At 39.7% G+C, this 19,652-nt stretch overlaps 1 protein-coding gene across 1 annotated transcript; it reads right to left on the bottom strand.

The window, feature by feature from the left end:
* Nucleotides 1-226: 226 nt before the first annotated feature.
* On the bottom strand, nt 227-19,610 carry LOC109005306 (polyadenylate-binding protein-interacting protein 3-like). Its single transcript, XM_018984164.2, has 15 exons — nt 19,303-19,610; nt 18,202-18,360; nt 17,972-18,133; nt 17,700-17,836; nt 17,268-17,458; nt 15,253-15,430; nt 14,920-15,156; nt 10,594-10,721; nt 3,055-3,127; nt 2,907-2,940; nt 1,683-2,008; nt 1,339-1,485; nt 1,029-1,127; nt 852-914; nt 227-616 (listed from the first exon to the last, which is right to left on the bottom strand). The coding sequence occupies exons 2-15, from the start codon at nt 18,338-18,340 to the stop codon at nt 587-589; spliced, it is 1,944 nt and encodes a 647-aa protein (XP_018839709.1). The 5' UTR covers nt 18,341-18,360; nt 19,303-19,610; the 3' UTR covers nt 227-586.
* Nucleotides 19,611-19,652: the final 42 nt, after the last annotated feature.

The following is a 19,652-nucleotide window of genomic DNA, read 5'->3' as shown; positions in this document are numbered from 1 at the left end:
TTCTTCAAATCCTAAAATAAAAATAATATTATAACGATATTTTATTTAACTTTTAACAAAATATCTTATCTCGCCTTATTTGAATTGCGTAACTAAACGAGGCCAGATAGATGGAAAACACGAGAGATTTCACAAAACAAAGGATAAACTGATTAGAATCGAGTCAAAATAGATATGATGCACTACATCTAACACCGCCAATAAATATACGTGGCAACGACATAAGTTGAAAGGAGCAAATCTGAACCGGCACTTCAAAACATCAGTGGGAACAACATAAAACAATAATCATTTTTTGCATATAAACTTAACTGAAAAAAATGTCAACAGACAACCATTGTTCACAGACTAAAATCATGAATTAGAGGACATCTTTTTCTTTTCTTTTTTTTTTTAAAATATCGAGTGCCATTAAAACATAGGTGAGCCTAAGCCATCATTTATTACCATAATGATGTATGAAGAAATACATAAGATTTGGAGATTCACATCTTGACCAAAATTTAAGCACTGTTGAGATATGACACCATAGAGGAATCAACTTCTCTCAACTCCAAACCGGCTCTGTCCATGTTCAGCCAACGTCCTAAAAATCTCGCCCTTTGTAAGGCATTTCCTGTAAGAGAACAGCAAGCAATTCAATTAGTAACCTAGATCAATCCTATTCCGAAAGAGAAGTGCACCAGATGTTTTGTAGTATACAACATACTCCAAACCCCATCCCGAAACAAAAAAAAAAAAAAAAAAGAAAAAGAAAATTGAGCTGCTTCAAAATTTTAAAATCTCAGAGAAAATATGAATTTTTGAACCAAGACAATAACAACTCAAAAAATGATAACAAAGTAGCTTACAGGTTGGTAGCCTTGCATGTATAAAACTTGCCTATGGTGGCCAAGAAGCATCTGTGGCCCATACTGCAAATAGAGAGAAATAAGTAATCAATGCCAAAGTATTAACTTATACTAAGACAACACCTTTACAAGAATTCTTATGTAGCCTCCAACATAAAGTTCTGAATCATGTCGCACCTGAGGGCCATTAGCAGGAAAATATGAAGGTGGCGATTGCATTGGTGCAACCTGTGGGTTATACATGACAGGCTGGTGCCCGTGAAATGAGTGTCCAATCTGTCGCACACCAAGAAAGTTAAATACACACAATCGTGCAGAACCAAATGCAAATAACAAATGTGCCATTTTACCTATCCTGGCATATTTTTTAGAATATGTGCTCCAATCTTTTAATCAAACCAGACGGGGAAGCTTAGATGCTTAATGTGATCAAATATGAAAAGTTGCAAACAGGCAGGGGGGAGTAATTTTGAGTTAGTATACTTACTCCAACGCCCATAGGCATGCCAGGCATATGCGGTACAGCAGACACATTTGGTGGGAAATATAATGAACCATCAGAAACAGGGGACTGAGGCCTGACAGGCATCTGAGATGGGGTGAAACTCTTTGCATGAGGATTGAGTTTGAATTCCTGGTCATAAATAAGAGAAGAAAGTGAGAAACACACCTGGAACAAAACATTCCCTTTTTTTTTTCTAAGAACATAATGCTTACTACACACTCATGAAATGGATATGCATTACCAATAGTACAATGCCCATATTTGCCCTACTAAGTGCCCTGATGTCTACTAAGCAAGAGAAACATGCAAGATCCAATCAGTCAAACCTTAGCATGGGGATTTAGGGTTGACTTTTCAGAAGATAACGAGCCCACTGATGAACTTGGTGATAAATCAAGTCCACTTATAGCTGGGGCCCCGCCTACACTATCTGAACTGGACGACGTAGAAGTACCAGATTGTCCACGAGAGATTAGAGATTGTGTTTCTCCATGCACTTTTCCAGATCGCACAACCTCAGACTGCTCACCAGGAAAATTTGTCTTTTCATGATCCTTCGCTGGAACACTAGATGATGAAGCATAAGTGACAGAATGGGATAATCCCCCTATATCAGAGCCTTCTTTCTTCACATCCAGCTGTGGCTGTGAATCTGCATAAAAATAAATGTACCATAGTTTACTACTAAGTTTGAGATTGCAAAACAACCATTATGCAGTATTCAGAAGATGATATAACTGATAGTGGAAACAGCTAAGCAAGCAGAGTAGCTTATCGGGGTAAACCCCCTTCTTATAAAAGCAATGCCGTAAGGTAAATCCAGACAGCAAGCGTTGCTCATTTTAAATGGTAGTTATTAATATGTCATGGGTCATGAATCTATGTTAAACAATGTGCCATAGTCAGATTATGTTTAGTTCTGCAGTAGCAATAGCATTCAGATGATATAGAGGAAAGAAGTTCAATAAGAGTAAAGACTGATGTTAAAGTAAGCTCTCTTGTGAAGGAAAAAATTCAATGAAGGTAAATCCAAACAGCAAGTCATTCAAATCATAAATACTATATCAGAATACAAGCTTACTCCTTAAGTTATGTATCAGATTTCAGTTTCATCCATGAAGCAGTGATTATTCCATTTAGTTCTTACCCTATTCTTACCCTCACTTACACTTTTTTCTTTGCACATCCTTCTAATACGGGTATGACACGTTAAGCTATATACAAATCTCAAAAAAAATATATAGAGAGACAAGTAGTACTCGTGCTAGGTGTCACAAAGCTTAAATTCACGTCTCCAAATATTTAATTATCTGAAACCAGCAAATAGACATGCCACATTTATTAGTAATTGTTAAGAAGGTAACATTTAGGTGTTTGTGAAACTGCAAGACTAAACTGAAACAATCAATAGGAATGGAGTTAAGAGCTAACACCATTCGCAGACCAAAATCATATTTTGAGCAAAACATTAACATCCTATGAAAATTAGTTTCATGCTTAAATGTAAGTAGCCATATTTGGCATACATATGGGCAAGAAGCTTCACTCACCCTCAGCTTTTGACAATTGAGCATCCTCAGCTAGCTGCATTAGTGCAAATAAAAACGCAAAACATGTATGTTAAAAGCAACTAAGTGATCATGAGGCATCCCCAAGTTACCATAAGGAAAATCATATTAGTTAAGGAATCTAACTCACTATCATCTTCTCTGTCAACTCATGGGCATTATTATTGCCTCCACGCTGTTCACTGTCTGCATTTTCCTGGTTCCTACAAATTTAAAATGCTAAATTTAATAAATCAGAAAAAAGGCAAAACTTCATGTTTAAATAATTACATTAGGGAAACCCATTCTCATGAACCCATGAGCAGTTAATCTCTCAATGAAACCTGTAATTAAGTTTTTTATTTTTTTTATCAGTAAACAAATTTTTATTGATCAAAAGAGAGACAAAGTATGAAAAGACCTACCATGAAAATCAATTACAATCGACTAATAGAGTAAAGTATTGAAAAAAAAATTCTAAGCTCTTCCATTGATCTCTCTTCATCTTCAAAGCATCTTGCGTTCCACTCCCTCCAAATGCACCACCATAGACAAATAGGTAACATCTTCCATTCAGATGCAATTTGAGAGTTGCCCCTAACACCTCTCCAAGAGGCTGAAAAATCACATACCCTTTCTGGCATCACCCACGCTAACCCCGATCGTGCAAAGACTTCAGTCCATAAGGTCATGGCAATCTCACAATGCAGTAATAGATGGTCAGTGGACTCTTCGCTCTTGTTACACATATAACACCAGTCTATAGCTAATGCCAAGTTTTCTCAGGCTATCTATAGTAAGAATCCCAAAGAGGTTGTCCATACAAAAAAAAAAACTGTCTTTAGAGGAGGTGCCTTTGTCTTCCAAATGCTCTTCCATGGGAACGGGTCTTAGTTGTGCATGATCAAGGAATGGTAGAAAGAACGGGCCGTAAAAACTCCCTTCTTAGAGGGGCGCCAATAAATCTTGTCTTCACCTTCCCCCGACACACGAGTGGAGTACAAAAGGTCAAAAAAGACTGAAAAGTCATCAATCTCCCAATCTTGTGCATCTCTAAGGAAAGTAAAGTTCCATTGGGGAAGGCCATTGGAAATGATAACTAAATCTGCTGTTGATCTTCTTTCCTTCTTGCTAAGCCATAGACTTGTGGAAAAACTTCCTTTAGTACCTGATCACCGCACCATAAGTCGTGCCAAAATTTTACCTTCACTTTGTTGTCAACTTTGAAGCAAGTATGTGCTGCATAGGTGTCCCACCCTCTTCTAACATGTTTCCAAAGCCCAACTCCATGAGGCCCACTCACCTCATTGGAACACCACCCTCCCCATGATTCCCCGTGCTTCAAAGCAATGACGGTTCGCCACAAGGCCTCCCATTCTTGGTGATATCTTCATAACCATTTGCCAAGTAAGACTTTGTTGAAAGATTTCAAATTCCGAATACCCAAGCCTCCTTCTTTGACGAGGGAGCAAATTGTGGCCCATCTCACCAAGTGAAATTTAAACTCGTCCTTTATCCCTCCCTAAAGAAAATCACGTTGGAGTTTTTCCATGCGATGAGTCACCTTGGCGGGGAGCAAAAAAAATCAAAGGAAATATGTTTGCAAATTAGAAAGAGTGCTTTTGATGAGAGTTATCTCGTCCCCTTTAGAGAAGTACATCCGCTTCCAACTAGCTAATTTCTTCTCCATTTTTTCTAGCACATCGTCCCACATGGATTTTGACTTGAACGCCGCACCCAATGGAAGGCCAGGATATTTCATGGGCAACTGAGATATCTTACAGTCCAAGATGGACACCAAACTCTCCATATTGGGTGCATACCCCACTGACACTACCTCTGATTTAACCAAATTGACCTTCAACCTTGACACGGCTTCAAAGCATAATAAGAGAGCCCTCAATGCTCGAATTTGCTAATGTCTGGCCTCACACAAGATTAGAGTATCATTAACAAATAGTATATGAGAAATATTAAGCGAACCTGAAATTGCTTCTCCCACTGAGAATCCTGATAGGAACCCACCCACCACGACCCCTGAAATCATCTTGCTGAAAGCTTCCATCATAGACAAAGAGAAGCGGAGAAAGAGGGTCCCTTGTCGCGAACCTCGGAAGCTTTTGAAAAAACATTTTGACATACCGTTTACCAATACAGAGAAGCAGGCCGTAGAGATACAATGATGGATACAAGAACACCATTTAGTGCTAAAGAAACATCTCTCAAGCATATAAAGTAGAAGCTCCAATTGACGTGATTATAAGCTTTCTCCATGTCTAACTTACATAGGAGTTCCGGCTCTCCCGATTTAATACGACTCTCCAGACATTCATTGGCTATAAGTACCGAGTCAAGGATAGCTTACCTTGAACAAATGCATTTTGAGGCTTCCAAATCAAGCTTTCCATCACCTTGCTCAACCTGTTCACCAATACTTTGGATAAAATTTTGTATAGCCCACCCACCAGACTAATGGGACGAAAATCTTTCACCTCTACTGTGCCAGGCTTTTTAGGAATGAGTGCTAAAAAGTTGCATTAAGAATTTTCCCACCTGCATCCATGAAATTCATGGAAAACCTCCATGATATCATCTTTAAGCACATCCCAACAAGTCTGAAAAAAGGCCATGGAAAAGCCATCAGGGCCTGGCGTATTATCACCCGCCATACCCTTAACCACCAGCCTGACCTTTACCTCTTCAGAAGGCCTTTCAAGTCGTTCCAAAGCCTGAGGGTCAAGAACATCAAAAACCAGCCCATCGGGTCTTAGCCTCCACTCAAACTATTCCGAAAACAACTTATCATAGAAATTGACAATGTGGTCTGAGATCTCGGTTTGGTTGGATAAGGCCGCCCATCTATCATCTGAGTATCTATAGCATTGTTTCATCTATGTGAGTTGGCCACTTGGTGGAAAAACTTGATGTATCTATCTCCTTCCTTCAACCATAATGCTCGTGATTTTTGTCGCCAAGATATTCCTTCGAAAAGAGAACCATTCAATGTCTGCAATCACTTGGGAGTACAAGTATTAGATTTATGCTTCAAAAAGAACCCTCTCCTCTTCCACGTCCTCCAAGCCCTGAAGCTCCTCCAATAGAACAATTTTCTGGCTCTCCACATTACCAAACTCTTGCGCATTCCACTCCTTCAAGTCATTTTTCAAATACTTTAATTTGCAGGCCAAATTTTTTTTTTTTTATAAGTAAAAAATTATATATATCAAAAGGAGAAATCAAATACACTGAATGTATACAAGAAAACACATTGCCCAAAATGACCCAAAAAGCCCCTAATGACCCAAAAAGCCAGTGGAAAAACAACCCAAAATACACCAGACCAGGCCCAACCCCTTGTTTCCCATAGAACTAAAACTCTACCTAAACACCCAACCCCAACCCCTTGATTCTCGTCTTCACAATGCCCTCCCTTTAGACCTCCCTCTAGTTGAGCTACCACCCTTAGTGTCGTAATTGATTGCCCAAGAAAGACGCCATAACTCCCTGCTTTTCTTGAAATTTAATTTGGTTTCAAGCGCGTGACTTGCCTCAATCGCAGTAATTAGTTCTTTGAATTGATCTTCACATCCTCCATGTGAGATTCCCAAAAACTGCTGAATCTCGTTAACTTTAAGCAGAATCCAGTATGCTATTGGAGGAAGAGAGACCAGGGGAGCAACGTTATCCCCAAACACAGTATCCAACTGCGCTCCCGACTCTACACAAGGCACCAACGCCAAACCCATAGGTTCTCTAGCAACTCCATTGTTCTCTCCGTTGGAGATTCTGGGGTGATAGTAAGTCCCTTCACCTCTAGGGTGATAGGGGATCCTACATCTCCTTCAGACGTTAGCAGTACACAATTTTCCTTCAATTCTGACGAGGGAGCCATAGTTTCTTCGGGGACCAAGAGTGTAATACCGACTATCAGTCTATCCTGTGTTACATGAGGCGAATGACATTCCACTGATGTCTCTACGCCAATACCCAATATAGACCCCGCTTCAAATAACTTAGATTTCCTTTTGACCCGCCATACTCTCTTGTATCTGGTTATAGGGACAAGGCCGAATCTGGTCTTCCGCTTTCCTTTTTCTGAGTTTAAAGGATTCGGGCCTATCTTGTTACTTACAACCATGTTGCCTCCAACTGAAAGTTAGTCTATTTTCGTAGACAATATAGTTATCGCTGCCTTCAACTTGCCAAGTTGGGTTTCCATCTCTTTTAAAGAATTGTGCATCTCGACAAGCTGGTCTTGAGGCATAATTTGCAAACCCTCCTCACTCTGAACACCCGAAGCCTGACCCATCTTTAGAGCTGCTGCATAGGATTGCCTCGCCACATGTCTGCTACGCGGCTCCCTGATAGAGCCATGTCCTACAGCACCTTGTCCTTCCAAACCGTCACTCCCTCCCTTGCTGAAGGAAAAATCACGCAGCACCTCCCCCATCCTTCTCCAGCCACTACTCCCCTCCTCAGGAATGAAAATAAATTCCTCCTCTCCACCTCCATACTCCACCACCATCATATAACATCCTCGAGCAACGATGCGCCGTGAAACTATGTCTACCTTCCTAAACAGTAGAGAAAAAATCTTGTTTCTCATCTTTTGTGCACGCTTCCATGGCCTTGGCCAGCCACTGTACTGTTGTTAAACCCAGAACCAGCTTAGATATCACCCTTCAACTCCTTTCAGTGATAACCAACATGCTCCCCTCCTTCATCAATGTAAAAGATTTAGATTCTATGACCAACTCTATAGAAGAACCCATGCTGACTAACTCCCCTCCTTCAACAACCATTCGTCATCTCAGAGAATCTAAATCTGCAACACAGGGACACAATTGAAGACCACTGCTTGATGTCGGAGTACTCCTAGAAGACTTGCCGAAAAGCGTTGACTCGTTCTGTGTCAACGGCAAGACCAACGGAGCCGTCGTGGGGGTCGCCGAAGTACTCTGAGAGACGACAAAGAGAAATCTAGGTCGCCGGAGGGTGGACCGACGCCAGACGGCCCTCAACGAAGTCGCCGGGGTCCGTCAGCTTTATCTGTGACAAAACGGTGCGGTATCTGTTGCCGGCAAGGGTGGGTGGCGACAGATCTAGGGTTTTCTCACTTCGTAAGGATTTCTCTCTCCTCTGGACCAACGTCGGACAGCCATCAGCGAAGTCGACGGGGCTCGTCGGCTTTGTCTGTGACAGCGGCGAGGGGTCACTCGCCGGCAATGGTGGATGGAAGCGGTCTCCTTAGGGTTTTCTTGGATGTACGGGGAGAGAGAATACAACGCTTGTTTTCCTCTTGTTGTTTGTACATGCCAAAATATAACTAGAATTACCTTGGAAAGGGTAAGAAGACCACCATTGTCTTATTCTATCCAGAAAACCCTCTAACTTCAACCACATGTTCTCAAATTTGAAGAACCTTGGACCTCTTCGAATGCTCCCACAATTCAATAGAATGGGAAAGTGATCCGAACACAACCTGGGAACTCTTCTGAATGAGATCCGGATAGTGTGCCTCCCAATCCGGTGAGATTAGAAATCTGTCTATCCTTGACCATGATGGAAGATCTCGATTGCTAGACCAAGTGAAGGAGCCACCTGCAAGAGGAATATCCTGTAAATTCTGTTCAGAGATGAAGTTAAAAATCTACCATGGGTGGGTTGAAACTGGAACAACCCGATCTCTCACTCGGAAAACAAGTGACATTAAAATCACCTCCAATACACCAAGGTAGGTCCCATACGTTGCAAATACCAGCCAACTCATACCAAAGTAAACTTCAAGACCGGTCAAGATTAGGCCCATTGACACTTGCAAAAGCCCACTGATAACCATCGATGACATTCTTAAACGAGCATGCCGCCACGTAATCTCCCAGAAAATCTTCCTTTTTTTTTCCACCACTCTTTTATCTCACATTACTAGTATGCCCCCGGATCTCCATTGGACGGTAAATAATGACGTCCCACTTGACTACAACCCCACAAACTTCTAATGATACGAAGGGAAATAACTGTCAATTTCGTTTCTTGTAAACATACAATGTCTACCTTCTATTTACGACGCTAATTTCTGACTTTAAGTCATTTATCCTTCTCATTCAGCTCCCTTACATTCCAAGAAACAATATTTGGTTTCATAAAACCACTTCCTTTGCCCTTCCCCTCACTCTTCCCCGGTTAGAGCTCTTTCCACTTGCACCATCATTCACTGTCTAGTCAAGCCTTTGGAGTTCTCTAGCTTGCTTCTTAGCTGAAGTGAGCTCCCTGGGTGATCCCGAATTGTGCTTGCCAACTTCTATGGCTACAAAAAGGGCAATGAGCTGGTCCTCAAAACCATCACATAAAATTCCCACACTTTCTTGCATCTCCTTTATTCAGAAACCAATTTGAGGCTTGGAAATTACTGTTCTTATACGAGTGTAGGGATATCAGTGGAAATGGGTCTTCCCAACAGGCATCTTCACACTCCAAAGGAGCTGTGTGTGTCGTCCCCACAATGTCTAACTCTTCTTCAGTCCCAAAGAAATCTAGAGGGACTATCGCTTGCTGAGAAAAGCCTCCCGTTGCCTCCATGTCAGCCTCGCCACTCCTCACCTCTGTAGGATCCTTCTCCCAACTCGAGGTGGCCACCATTTCCACCAAAGGCACAATTTGGGGAGAGTCCATGACCTTATGAGCTGGAAAGCAGATTTTTTCTGCCTCAGAAAACCCCCCCGCTTCTCTTGAGTCTGACGGCGGCTCCACCGTCGCCCCCCCTTGTCCGAGAGACCAGCCACCAGCTCGCCGCCCCCCGTCGACCAAGTCTGTGGTGACCCCATCTGGTATCCGGCTTTTTCTGCCTCAGAAAACACCCCATCTTCTCTTGAGTCTGACGGCGGCTCCACCGTTAAAAGTCCGAGAGACCAGCCACCAGCGCACCTTCCCCCGTCGACCAAGTTTGTGGTAACCCCATCCGGTGGGTGTCGGCCGGCAGTGGATGAACTCCCAATGAGGATCCGACCTCAAACCTGCTTGCAGATGGGCCTAAGGGTTTGGCCCTCCAGCACCAAGCCTGCTTGCAGGTGGGCCTTTCTGAATCCTTCTTTTCCCTGATCCAGGTCCAAATCTGAATCAATTCTATTTATTAAACCCGTAAGCCTCTCCCTCTCAGCTATAAGTTCCTCCTATATGCTAGGTAAGGAAATCTTCTCTACTACTCTCCCCTTGAAAAGAGAGCCTCCATCCATTCTTGTGTAAGCTCCTCTGACTGACCTTTCTTCTCTACCCATCCTTTGAAATACCATCCCTGCCCTTCAATTCAAAATCTGATTCACCAGCAACTCCTCCCATGGCTGGAGCAACTCCAGCTACAGCCTCAGCATATGACTCCATACTTCTCCCCTGCAGCGTTCACCCCACCACCACACATCTCACGGAGCTCCAAACAAAAGCAATATAGGCACTACTGCCATAACTGAAAGTTTTGATGAAGTCCTTTTTCGCATCCGCTAGAACACCTCCTTCAAGGGACCGTGCAACCCATTTTGCAGCAGTGAAACTGATAAACAAATCCTTAGTCACCTTCCTTCCCCTCTCAATAATGCGTAGAGCGCTGCTTCCTGCATACTCAATCTCAAACAGCTTCGTTTCTATGAAACCTATAATTAAGTATACAACATACAACTGGAAAACATGAAACAAAAACCTGTTTTCGCCATCTGACACGGGAAAGTTCTTAAAAGGTTGTTCAGATGCCAGTTGTTTAGCATGATCATAGGAACTAGAGCGACATAAATCCAAGCCAATACTTGATTGTGAAAACTGCGCTTGATCCTGCATGCCCAAAACACATTTTTAAAAAGATTATCAATAGCTACGCACTACAAATATCTTTGGTAATTCTTTATGAAACAACAAAACAGGAAAAAAAAAGGAAGCAAGCTATTGTTGTATTAGATTAATATTTCAGAGCTCAAAACAAACTTCTATTGAGAAGATAGGGTAGCCTCAGAACATGGGATGATAGGAATACATTTTAGGAAAAACCTATTTTCATAAGTCAAGTTTGACTGATGATCAAGAAAAGAAACAAGGTAAATGTGAAGGAAAATATTATTTCTTTGATATTCTTATGGATGGAAACAGGAAGTAGAGGGTTTATAGTTCAAATCTAGCTACGAAAGATGTACTGTTGATGGGTTTTAGTGGGCTGGAATATAAAGCAAAATTTCAGGATATTCCTCCCTATAATGTATATGAGGAAAATAGGTTGTCTTGGTTTTGCGGTGAAAAAGGCTAGAAAATCATGATTGTAAGTGAGTTTGGTTACCAAACTCATCTCAACTCATCTCAACTCATCATTACAACTTTTTCAAATCCCAATACAAAATATAATAAACAATTCAACTTTTTCAAATCCCAAAATAATAATAATATTAAAAAATAATATTCTAATAATATTTTATCATCTCATCTCAACTCACTTCAACATCCAAACACAACCTAAATGTCTAACATGGGATAACAAGATGGGTTCAAGATAAAAACAAAGGCAGAAATCAGATCTGGTTCAAGGCCATGATCAGTAAGAGGGGACTGTAGAAGATCTGGCTTTCTACGTTTGGAAGCTAACAAAGATGGGTTATGTCACGGTCTTTATCCTATTAATTTTAGGTTTCGAAGGATGAGAAATCAAGCTCTAAAGGCAGTTTTGTGGAAAAGGCTTATGACCGGGACTTCCTATTCTATATGTTAAGAATATGTGGTTTTGGAAACAGGTGGTGCGAATGGATTAAACATTGTGTTTCGACCACTCGGTTCTAGTCAATGGAAAATCTTGTGGTTTTTTTCAGCCTTCGAGGGGTTTGCGACAAGGGGATCCACTATCACCATTCCTCTTTGTTTTAGTAATGGAGGCTTTGAGCTACATGGTGGAAGCTGCCGTTAGGGGGGGATTTATCACAGGTTTTTCGGTGGGCAACAACAGTAATGGTGTCAGTTCCATTTCTCACTTATTATTTGCGGATGATACGCTTATCTTCTGTGATGTTGTTAGCGATCAGATTCAAGCTCTAAGGGCGGTTTTGTTGTGTTTTGAAGTTGTTTCGGGACTTAAGGTGAATTTGGGGAAGTCGAAATTGGTACCGGTGGAGGATGTGAGTAATATTGCTTCCCTAGCAGAGTTGTTTGGTTGTAAAATTGCTTCACTTCCTATGAAATATCTTGGACTCTCCTTGGGGCGTCATTCAAAGCAAAGAGCATTTGGGATGGGGTGGTAGAAAAGATTGAAAAAAGATTATCGGGGTGGAAACAGCTATATCTATCAAAAGGGGGAGGTTAACACTTATTAAAAGTACTCTCTCCAACCTTCTCACTTACTATCTTTCCCTCTTTCCATTACCAGTGGGTGTGGCAAACCGAATTGAAAAGTTGTTTAGAGCTTTCTTGTGGGGTGGCATGGGGGAGGAAATCAAATTTCACCTTATAAGTTGGCAAAGGGTGTGTTGTCTGATTGTGAATGGGGGATTAGGGGTGCAAAATTTGAGCATCTTCAACAAGGCACTTCTTGGTAAGGGGTTGTAGAGGTATCAAATGGAAGGGAACTCGCTATGGAGAGAGGTAATTGAACACAAGTATGGTAGTGAGTGGGGAGGATGGAGTTTTAAGGAGGGTAAGGGGTCATATGGAGTAAGCCTATGGAAATTCGTTAGAAAGGGGAGGAACACCTTTGAAAAACATATTAGGTTTGAGATGGGTGATGGAGCAAGAATCCGCTTTTGGTTCGATGCTTGGAGTGGGGAGAGCCCTCTTCACATTGTTTTTCCAGTCGCATTTAACATGGCTGGAAATCAGCAAGTGGTAGTTTTAGATTTGATGTGTTGTGTCAATGGGACGGTAACTTGGAATCTCACTTTTACTAGAAATGCTCAGGATTGGGGACTTGATGAGATGGCAGCCTTTTATAATTATTTGTATTCAGCAAAGGTAGGAGGAAATGGGGGTGACCGTATGTTGTGGATTCACACGGGGAGAAAAAAGATTACTGTTAAATCCTTTTACAAGGCTTTGACAATACAACAGCCCACTTTCTTCCTGTGGAAAAGTATTTGGAAGGCACTAGTACAGTCTAAAGTTGCGTTTTTTACTTGGACAGCTGCGCTTGGAAAGATTTTGACGGTTGATAATTTAAGGAAGCGGGGTATGGTGGTCATGGAGTGGTGCTACATGTGCAAAAGGAATGAAGAATCGATAGATCACTTGCTTTTACATTGCGAGGTGGAGGGAGAATTATGGGTTGGTATCCTTGATAGAGCCGGACTGAGTTGGGTAATGCCTAAGAGTGTGGTAGAATTACTAGCGTGCTGGAACAGGAGGCATATCAGTGCACAATTGGCAGTAACATGGCGTATGATACCTTTGTGCTTAATGTGGTGTCTATGGTCGGAAAGGAATGATAGGTGTTTTAACAACAAGGAGCGTGCAGTGGGGGAAATTTGGGATTTTTTTTATATTCTCTCTTTTACAATAGTTTTCTGCTATTGTATTAAAGGGTGGGAAAGTCCATGAGTTTCTATCTTCTTTTCAGTTCACTAGAATGGTAATTAGGTGTCTCACTTTGTATACTTCATGTGTACTTGGGCATTGCCTAGTTTCATTCTATTCAATAAAGCTACTTATTTACTTATAAAAGAAAAAAAAGAAATCAAGAACAAATTGTAGGGTATAAGGGTGAACATTTTCTAGAAATTACAACCCAGTGTCTTCACCATGTTAGCATTGCTCTTGAAAAAATTTGAATTCTTAAAGAAAAGAAATAAAAAAATATTTTTTTTGCAACAAAAATAGATGGGAGAGGATTATGAACATAAGCAGAAATCTAAGATGAGATATATTAAAAAGCAACACAGCAGAATATATCTAAACAAAATAGAGCAATAATCAAGCTTAAGTAAATTAGAGGGATCATAATTAGAGCTCCATTATGCAATAACCCTGAATGAACTTTAAATATTCAGTAAACATGAAAGATTCCTGAAAACCGACGAAAAAACTACAAACATAATCAGAATTCCATGGTGATAAATACAAATGCAAGTCAGCAACGTAGCAAAATATAACCAAGCAATGATGAAAGGAGACTGCTTCAATAAATAGGCCTATGTTCAGCACAATGATCAAAAAAACATGAAAGGATCAGTATCCAAGTTGGAACCAATAGAAGACTAACCTACCCATAAGTAATTACTTGTCAGATAAATAAAAACTGAACTTATAAATAGATAAAAATTAAAATCTTCCCATGCTACCAATCATCCTAAGGCCTCCCAAGCTCCCTTCCAAATTCCTTTCTGGATATATCATTATGCCACCCCATTAAAGCTTCAAATTTCACGAAGCACACTTGTTCTGCTTGATGCTAACCAAGGGTCTAAGATGATAATCAACTTGAACGTAGGAGCATAGCCAGTTTGAAGAGAGGACTGGCAATTAGGTACATAATTGTATTCTTTTAAAAATTAAATATTGCTCCCAAAAGTTAGATTTATTTTACTCACAAAGAAAAGAGTTAGATTCAAAAAAGAGTTAGATTCATTTTGATAAGCACTCTATCTATAATTTAATAGTCCCAAAAACGTCAATACTTCCATGACTTAGAAAATAATAGTGGCCCATGGGTTCTAGGCAACCCAAGATAATTAAGGATTCATACTTAGTCTTTAGTAGATCTAAGATTGGGTTTGGGAGTCATTTTTCAGATATGGAGTTCAAATCATATTACAGAATTTCTTAGGTAGGCTTGTCTAATAGAGGCTGAACTATCATGGAAATGGAATATCAAAACCATCCTCAGAAAAGAAACACTGTGCTAAAGGATAAGCAGGTTGATTGTAACATCCCAATAAAATCACCAATCTGCTTATGGGTCCAAAGATAATCAAATGAGATTACAATATCTATCATAAATTATCACAATCTAGTCATATTACAACAGCTAATCAAGAAAGCTTCAGTTGACAAAAGATAGTACTACCTTAGAGGAAGAGCTTGAAGACATCTGAGCTCCATCGCCACTTCCCCCAATAGTCAAATCGGTGGACCCCGTAATGAAAGAATCAGAACCGCCAAAGGTTTCGTTGTTATGTAAATCCAACAATGTATCCCCATGTCCTTCATACCCACTATCATCAACCCCCTTACCCCTATAGACAGACGAGAATCTAGTCTCCTCATCCACATCGAAACCTTCAGGAAAGCAAATGCCTCTCTCCTGTTGGGACAAATCAACAAATGCAAGGAGTTTAGAGAGGCCAATTGGCAAAGAGGAAAATTTCTAGAGGCGGTAAATGATGCTAGCGTAACTCACCTCTGCTGAATGAAGATCTTGGGTTTCCTCACCCTCAATTTCTCTAGCTAATCTTGAAGCTTTCTTTTCCAGCTCTTCCATCTTAGGACCTCTCTCAAGTTTTGTTGTATAAAGTTCCTCATCAAAGGTGCTTCTTACTCCAAATAATTGTTCATTGGTTTCAAACTGGTCCCAGCCCCTAGAAAGTAAACCATACAAAAATCATCAGTCACCACAGAATAAAACTGTTAAAAAGGCCACACAAAAAATCACAGAAGAAAAAATACCACGAATGCTCTAAAATTTGAATATCACCTAGCAAAAATATTCGAGTATTCAACACGATAACCAGTGCTCAAGTATGCCTAATTAAAAGTATCTTGGAAAGCAATGTTACTTTTCATCATTTTACTTTCTGAATCAGATGCCTATAGTTTATCGTAACTCCTCAAGCAAGATTTCGTAACCTTCACAATAACCACTGCTCAGGTATGCCTAATGAAAAGTATTTTGAAAAGCAATGTTACTTTTCATCATTTTACTTGCTGAATCAGATGTGTATTCTTCATTGTAACTCCTCAAGCAAGATTTCTTAACCTTCATTGGTCCTTTAAGTGCCCAGAGGCAACAAATCAAACCATATCTAGCAAGGGCATCGCCTAGCCACTGAGTTTTGCTCTCTTATTAAACAACGACGATTTTAGACAAATAAAGTATGATAACATACAAAAAGAGAAAGATATGTTTTTTTATTTAGTAAAGGAGAAAGATGCATGAACACATGCATGGAATTTTTTTTTTTTTATATAAATAAAAATTTTATTCATCAAATGCAATAGATGAAGCCCATGTACACAGGAAGTATACAAAAGAAACACCTAAATACATTCTAATGCTAGGAAAACGAGGATAGAAACTCATTGACAGCCCCTCCATTGAGTACAATCGCTGAAAACCAACTAAACAAGGAACATAAAATTCCCAAAGTTCTTCTACATTGCGTTCCCCATTATTAAAACACCTCTCATTCATTTCCAACCAAATGCACCACATAATGCACAAATGAATCATCTTCCACGCAGTTGCCACTTGAGAGCAAGTATGAAGTCTAGTCCAACATACGAGTAAATCTACCATTGATTTTGGCATAACCCAGGTTAGTCAGGATCTTCTAAACACACCATCCCATAACACTTTAGCCACATCACAATGTAGAAATAAATGATTCGCTGATTCCACAGCTTTCTTGCACATGAAGCACCACTCCATAACAATCATTCTATGCTTTCTCAGATTGTCAATAGTCTGAATATTCCCAATTGTTGTTGTCCATATTGCAGCAATTGGGAATATTCCCAATTGCTGTTGAATATTCCCAATTGCACATGAAGCACCACTCTATAACAAGCATGCATGTATTTAACTGTGAGAAATGCTTTAGCCACAAAGAAATTCTACAAAAGTAAACTCACAAGCTTATGTGACTTTATATGGTACATCGGATTGTACTTTTATTGTAAAGCACATCTAACGTATCATATGAAGGCATGTCAATTTGTGAGTTTACTTTTGTGGAATCTCTTTGTGGTTGTAGTAGTTCTCTTTAACTTGCATGCATATAAGTGTATTTGTATTATTTGAACCAGTGCACTCTATATTGATCATAAGAAAACCATCTTACTTGTAAAAAATGAAAATAGTAATAAACCAGTGCACTAAATAGAAATGAATCCCCCAAAGGAAGATTTATGGGGTAATATCAGGTTAAACAGTTTTTTTTTTTTTTTTTTATAAGTAGTATCAGGTTAAACAGTTCCTAATGGCAATCTACTTGGGGTAATCATAAATGGGGAAGAACAGCGCAACAGGTTTGACACCAACAACATAAGTAAATGAGAAAAGGCTGCTAATGGGGGAAGGAACAATAACATAGCAAGTTTTTTTTTTTTTTTTAATAAGTAAGAAGATATAGAAGTTATTAGAACTGTAGAAAAATTACCAAGATATTCGGGGAAAGAAATATTTATTATAACAACCTATTCCAAGGACCATCAAATATATTTTCCAGTTCAGGACATTGAGGGGCATCTTCATCAGGGACCCAGGGTTCAAGTTCTCTCCCCACCTCCACATATCGAGATTGTGATATGGAGGAATCCAGCAAAATCTCCTGCTGTTTTTCTTGTTGTACTTCATGCAATGACTCATCACTGGTTACAGACACCCCCTGGAAACATGGAAACATCGTGATTCAAAGCAATTAGATAGAAAAATACTAATTGGCCACTTCATCGAGCACAGGTAGTTCTCTACTATTGCAAAAATCTTGACCATCTCCTTGCTACATTTGTAACAAAATACTTAGAATTTTGACATAACAACTGCATATCAACCAGTTGTTTCAATAGCAGAACAACATTTGAAATTGCAGAGTTTCAAATATAACCATAAAATAAATACAACAGAACCTTCGCAGAAACTTGTACAAGCTCTTTAGCAGGTATAATAAAAGTCTTTGAAGGAGCCTTGCTAACAGATTCTGTGGTTGCCTTCTGCCCTTGTAAAGAACCATCCTTTTTCACGCGTGCCATTTTCAAGATGACACCTGAAAGTTACAAGCATGTAGATTTTAGAGGAATTTGGTAAATAAAATTGCATGTGTAAGAAAGATTCCACCTGAATGAAGAACTGCAACCATATACAACAAAAAATAAAAATAAAAAATTCAACAGCATCATACCAAAATCCTTTTCAGAGTTTGTAGCATGAAATATTCCAGTGTATATAGATCCATCTTTAACTTGTACTTCCACATGATGCCCAATAAGACATGTTGTTACATATACTATCCGGTCACGCGAAGGAGTAACATAACCGCCAAATTTACTTCCAGTCATTGTGCCTATATAATCAACTGAGTAAGGAAACTGTTATGTAACACTGAACGCAATCCAGGTCTCAGATGTTCACCTGTATTAGTGGATCGGCTGGGATTTGATTTCCCAGACTGCAACTTATTCTCCAGCCTAGTGCCTATTTCTCTATCACCTCTTCGGCGGCCAAAACCATTAGCAGATAATTTTGGTTGTACAGATTGTTGCACATTCATCCTCAGCGATAGCCTTTCACCTACGACAAAAAAATCCGAAACAGTTCATGTCATTCTATTGCAATAAAAGACTTGGATAAAAAGCATGTCTTTCATATATCAATTAAAAAATTCGCACAAAAAAAATAAAATAATAATGAAATATGAAGTATGCGATTACAACGAAAAGAAAGAGGAAAACCAGACCAGACCAAATTGATCTGACTAGAATACAGAGCGACAAATGGAAGTAAATCCTCCAACTGTAGACTCCGAGTCCTGAGTAACAATTTGAAAAAATATCTTGCTATTTGGAGAAGGTGACTGATAAGTTTTTTTTAACCAACACACACATGAGGCAAAGGGAACGTGTAAAATGATTGTAAACACATATATAATCAATGTACAGCAAAAGGAACACCATAACACAACAAATACAGCTTCCCAACTGCATGAAATAAATCATGATTACAGTATTCTGTATATGACAATACATCTACGTACAAATGCCCCACCTCCCTCTTCATATATACATATTTTTCCACTTTTACCCTTTTCTTCCACAAACCCACGTATACATATATGTATATACACACATACAAGTGCGCGCGCGCGCACAATATAACATGTTATGTAAACGGTCACATTATACACTCTTATCGGCTGAATGCACAAAATGGCATCTAAAACATACAGTTAAGCAAGCGCACTATAACTGTTTCACTTTTTTTTTGTTTTTTTTTTTTTGGCATCAACTATAACTGCTTCACTTAATTGCCTTAATAAAAAATATATATATTAATATACATAAATATATATATATATATATATCTCCAGCAATCAAACAGAGGAAAATTTAAAGATTAAATAAACTAAAAATATCAAGGAATTAAATAAATAAATAAATTTTAAAAAAAACATTGTCGGAAATGTAACGAGAAGTACAGAAAAAAAAAATAATTCAAAGCACGATCCTTTCTTACCTAAAATAGCAACAAAAAACCAATCTACTATAAACCGGCTTTGATTCCACCGCCCTGAGTTAGACGAAGCGAATTAGGGTTAGGGGCGAGGGTGGGGTTTTGGTGGGTAGGGGGTCGAAGAGGAAGAGAATTTGAGGACCAGAGCAGCGAGGTTATACGAAATTGAGTGTGGGGTAGAGACTAAAGAGGGAGAGGGCCGGTTGAGAGAGTGGGTCTTGGTCTGGTTCTGGTTATGGGTCTCGGCGTGATCGGGAGAGAGAGAAAAAGGAGCAAGGAAGGGAAGAGCGCCGTTAAAATTGTTGAAAGAAAGGGTGGAGCTATTTGGTGCGGCCGTGTACAGGATAAATTGA

This window comes from Juglans regia, chromosome 12 (assembly GCF_001411555.2).
Source record: "Juglans regia cultivar Chandler chromosome 12, Walnut 2.0, whole genome shotgun sequence".
Classification (NCBI taxonomy): Eukaryota; Viridiplantae; Streptophyta; class Magnoliopsida; order Fagales; family Juglandaceae; genus Juglans; species Juglans regia.
This window is presented reverse-complemented; position numbering and strand designations above follow the sequence as displayed.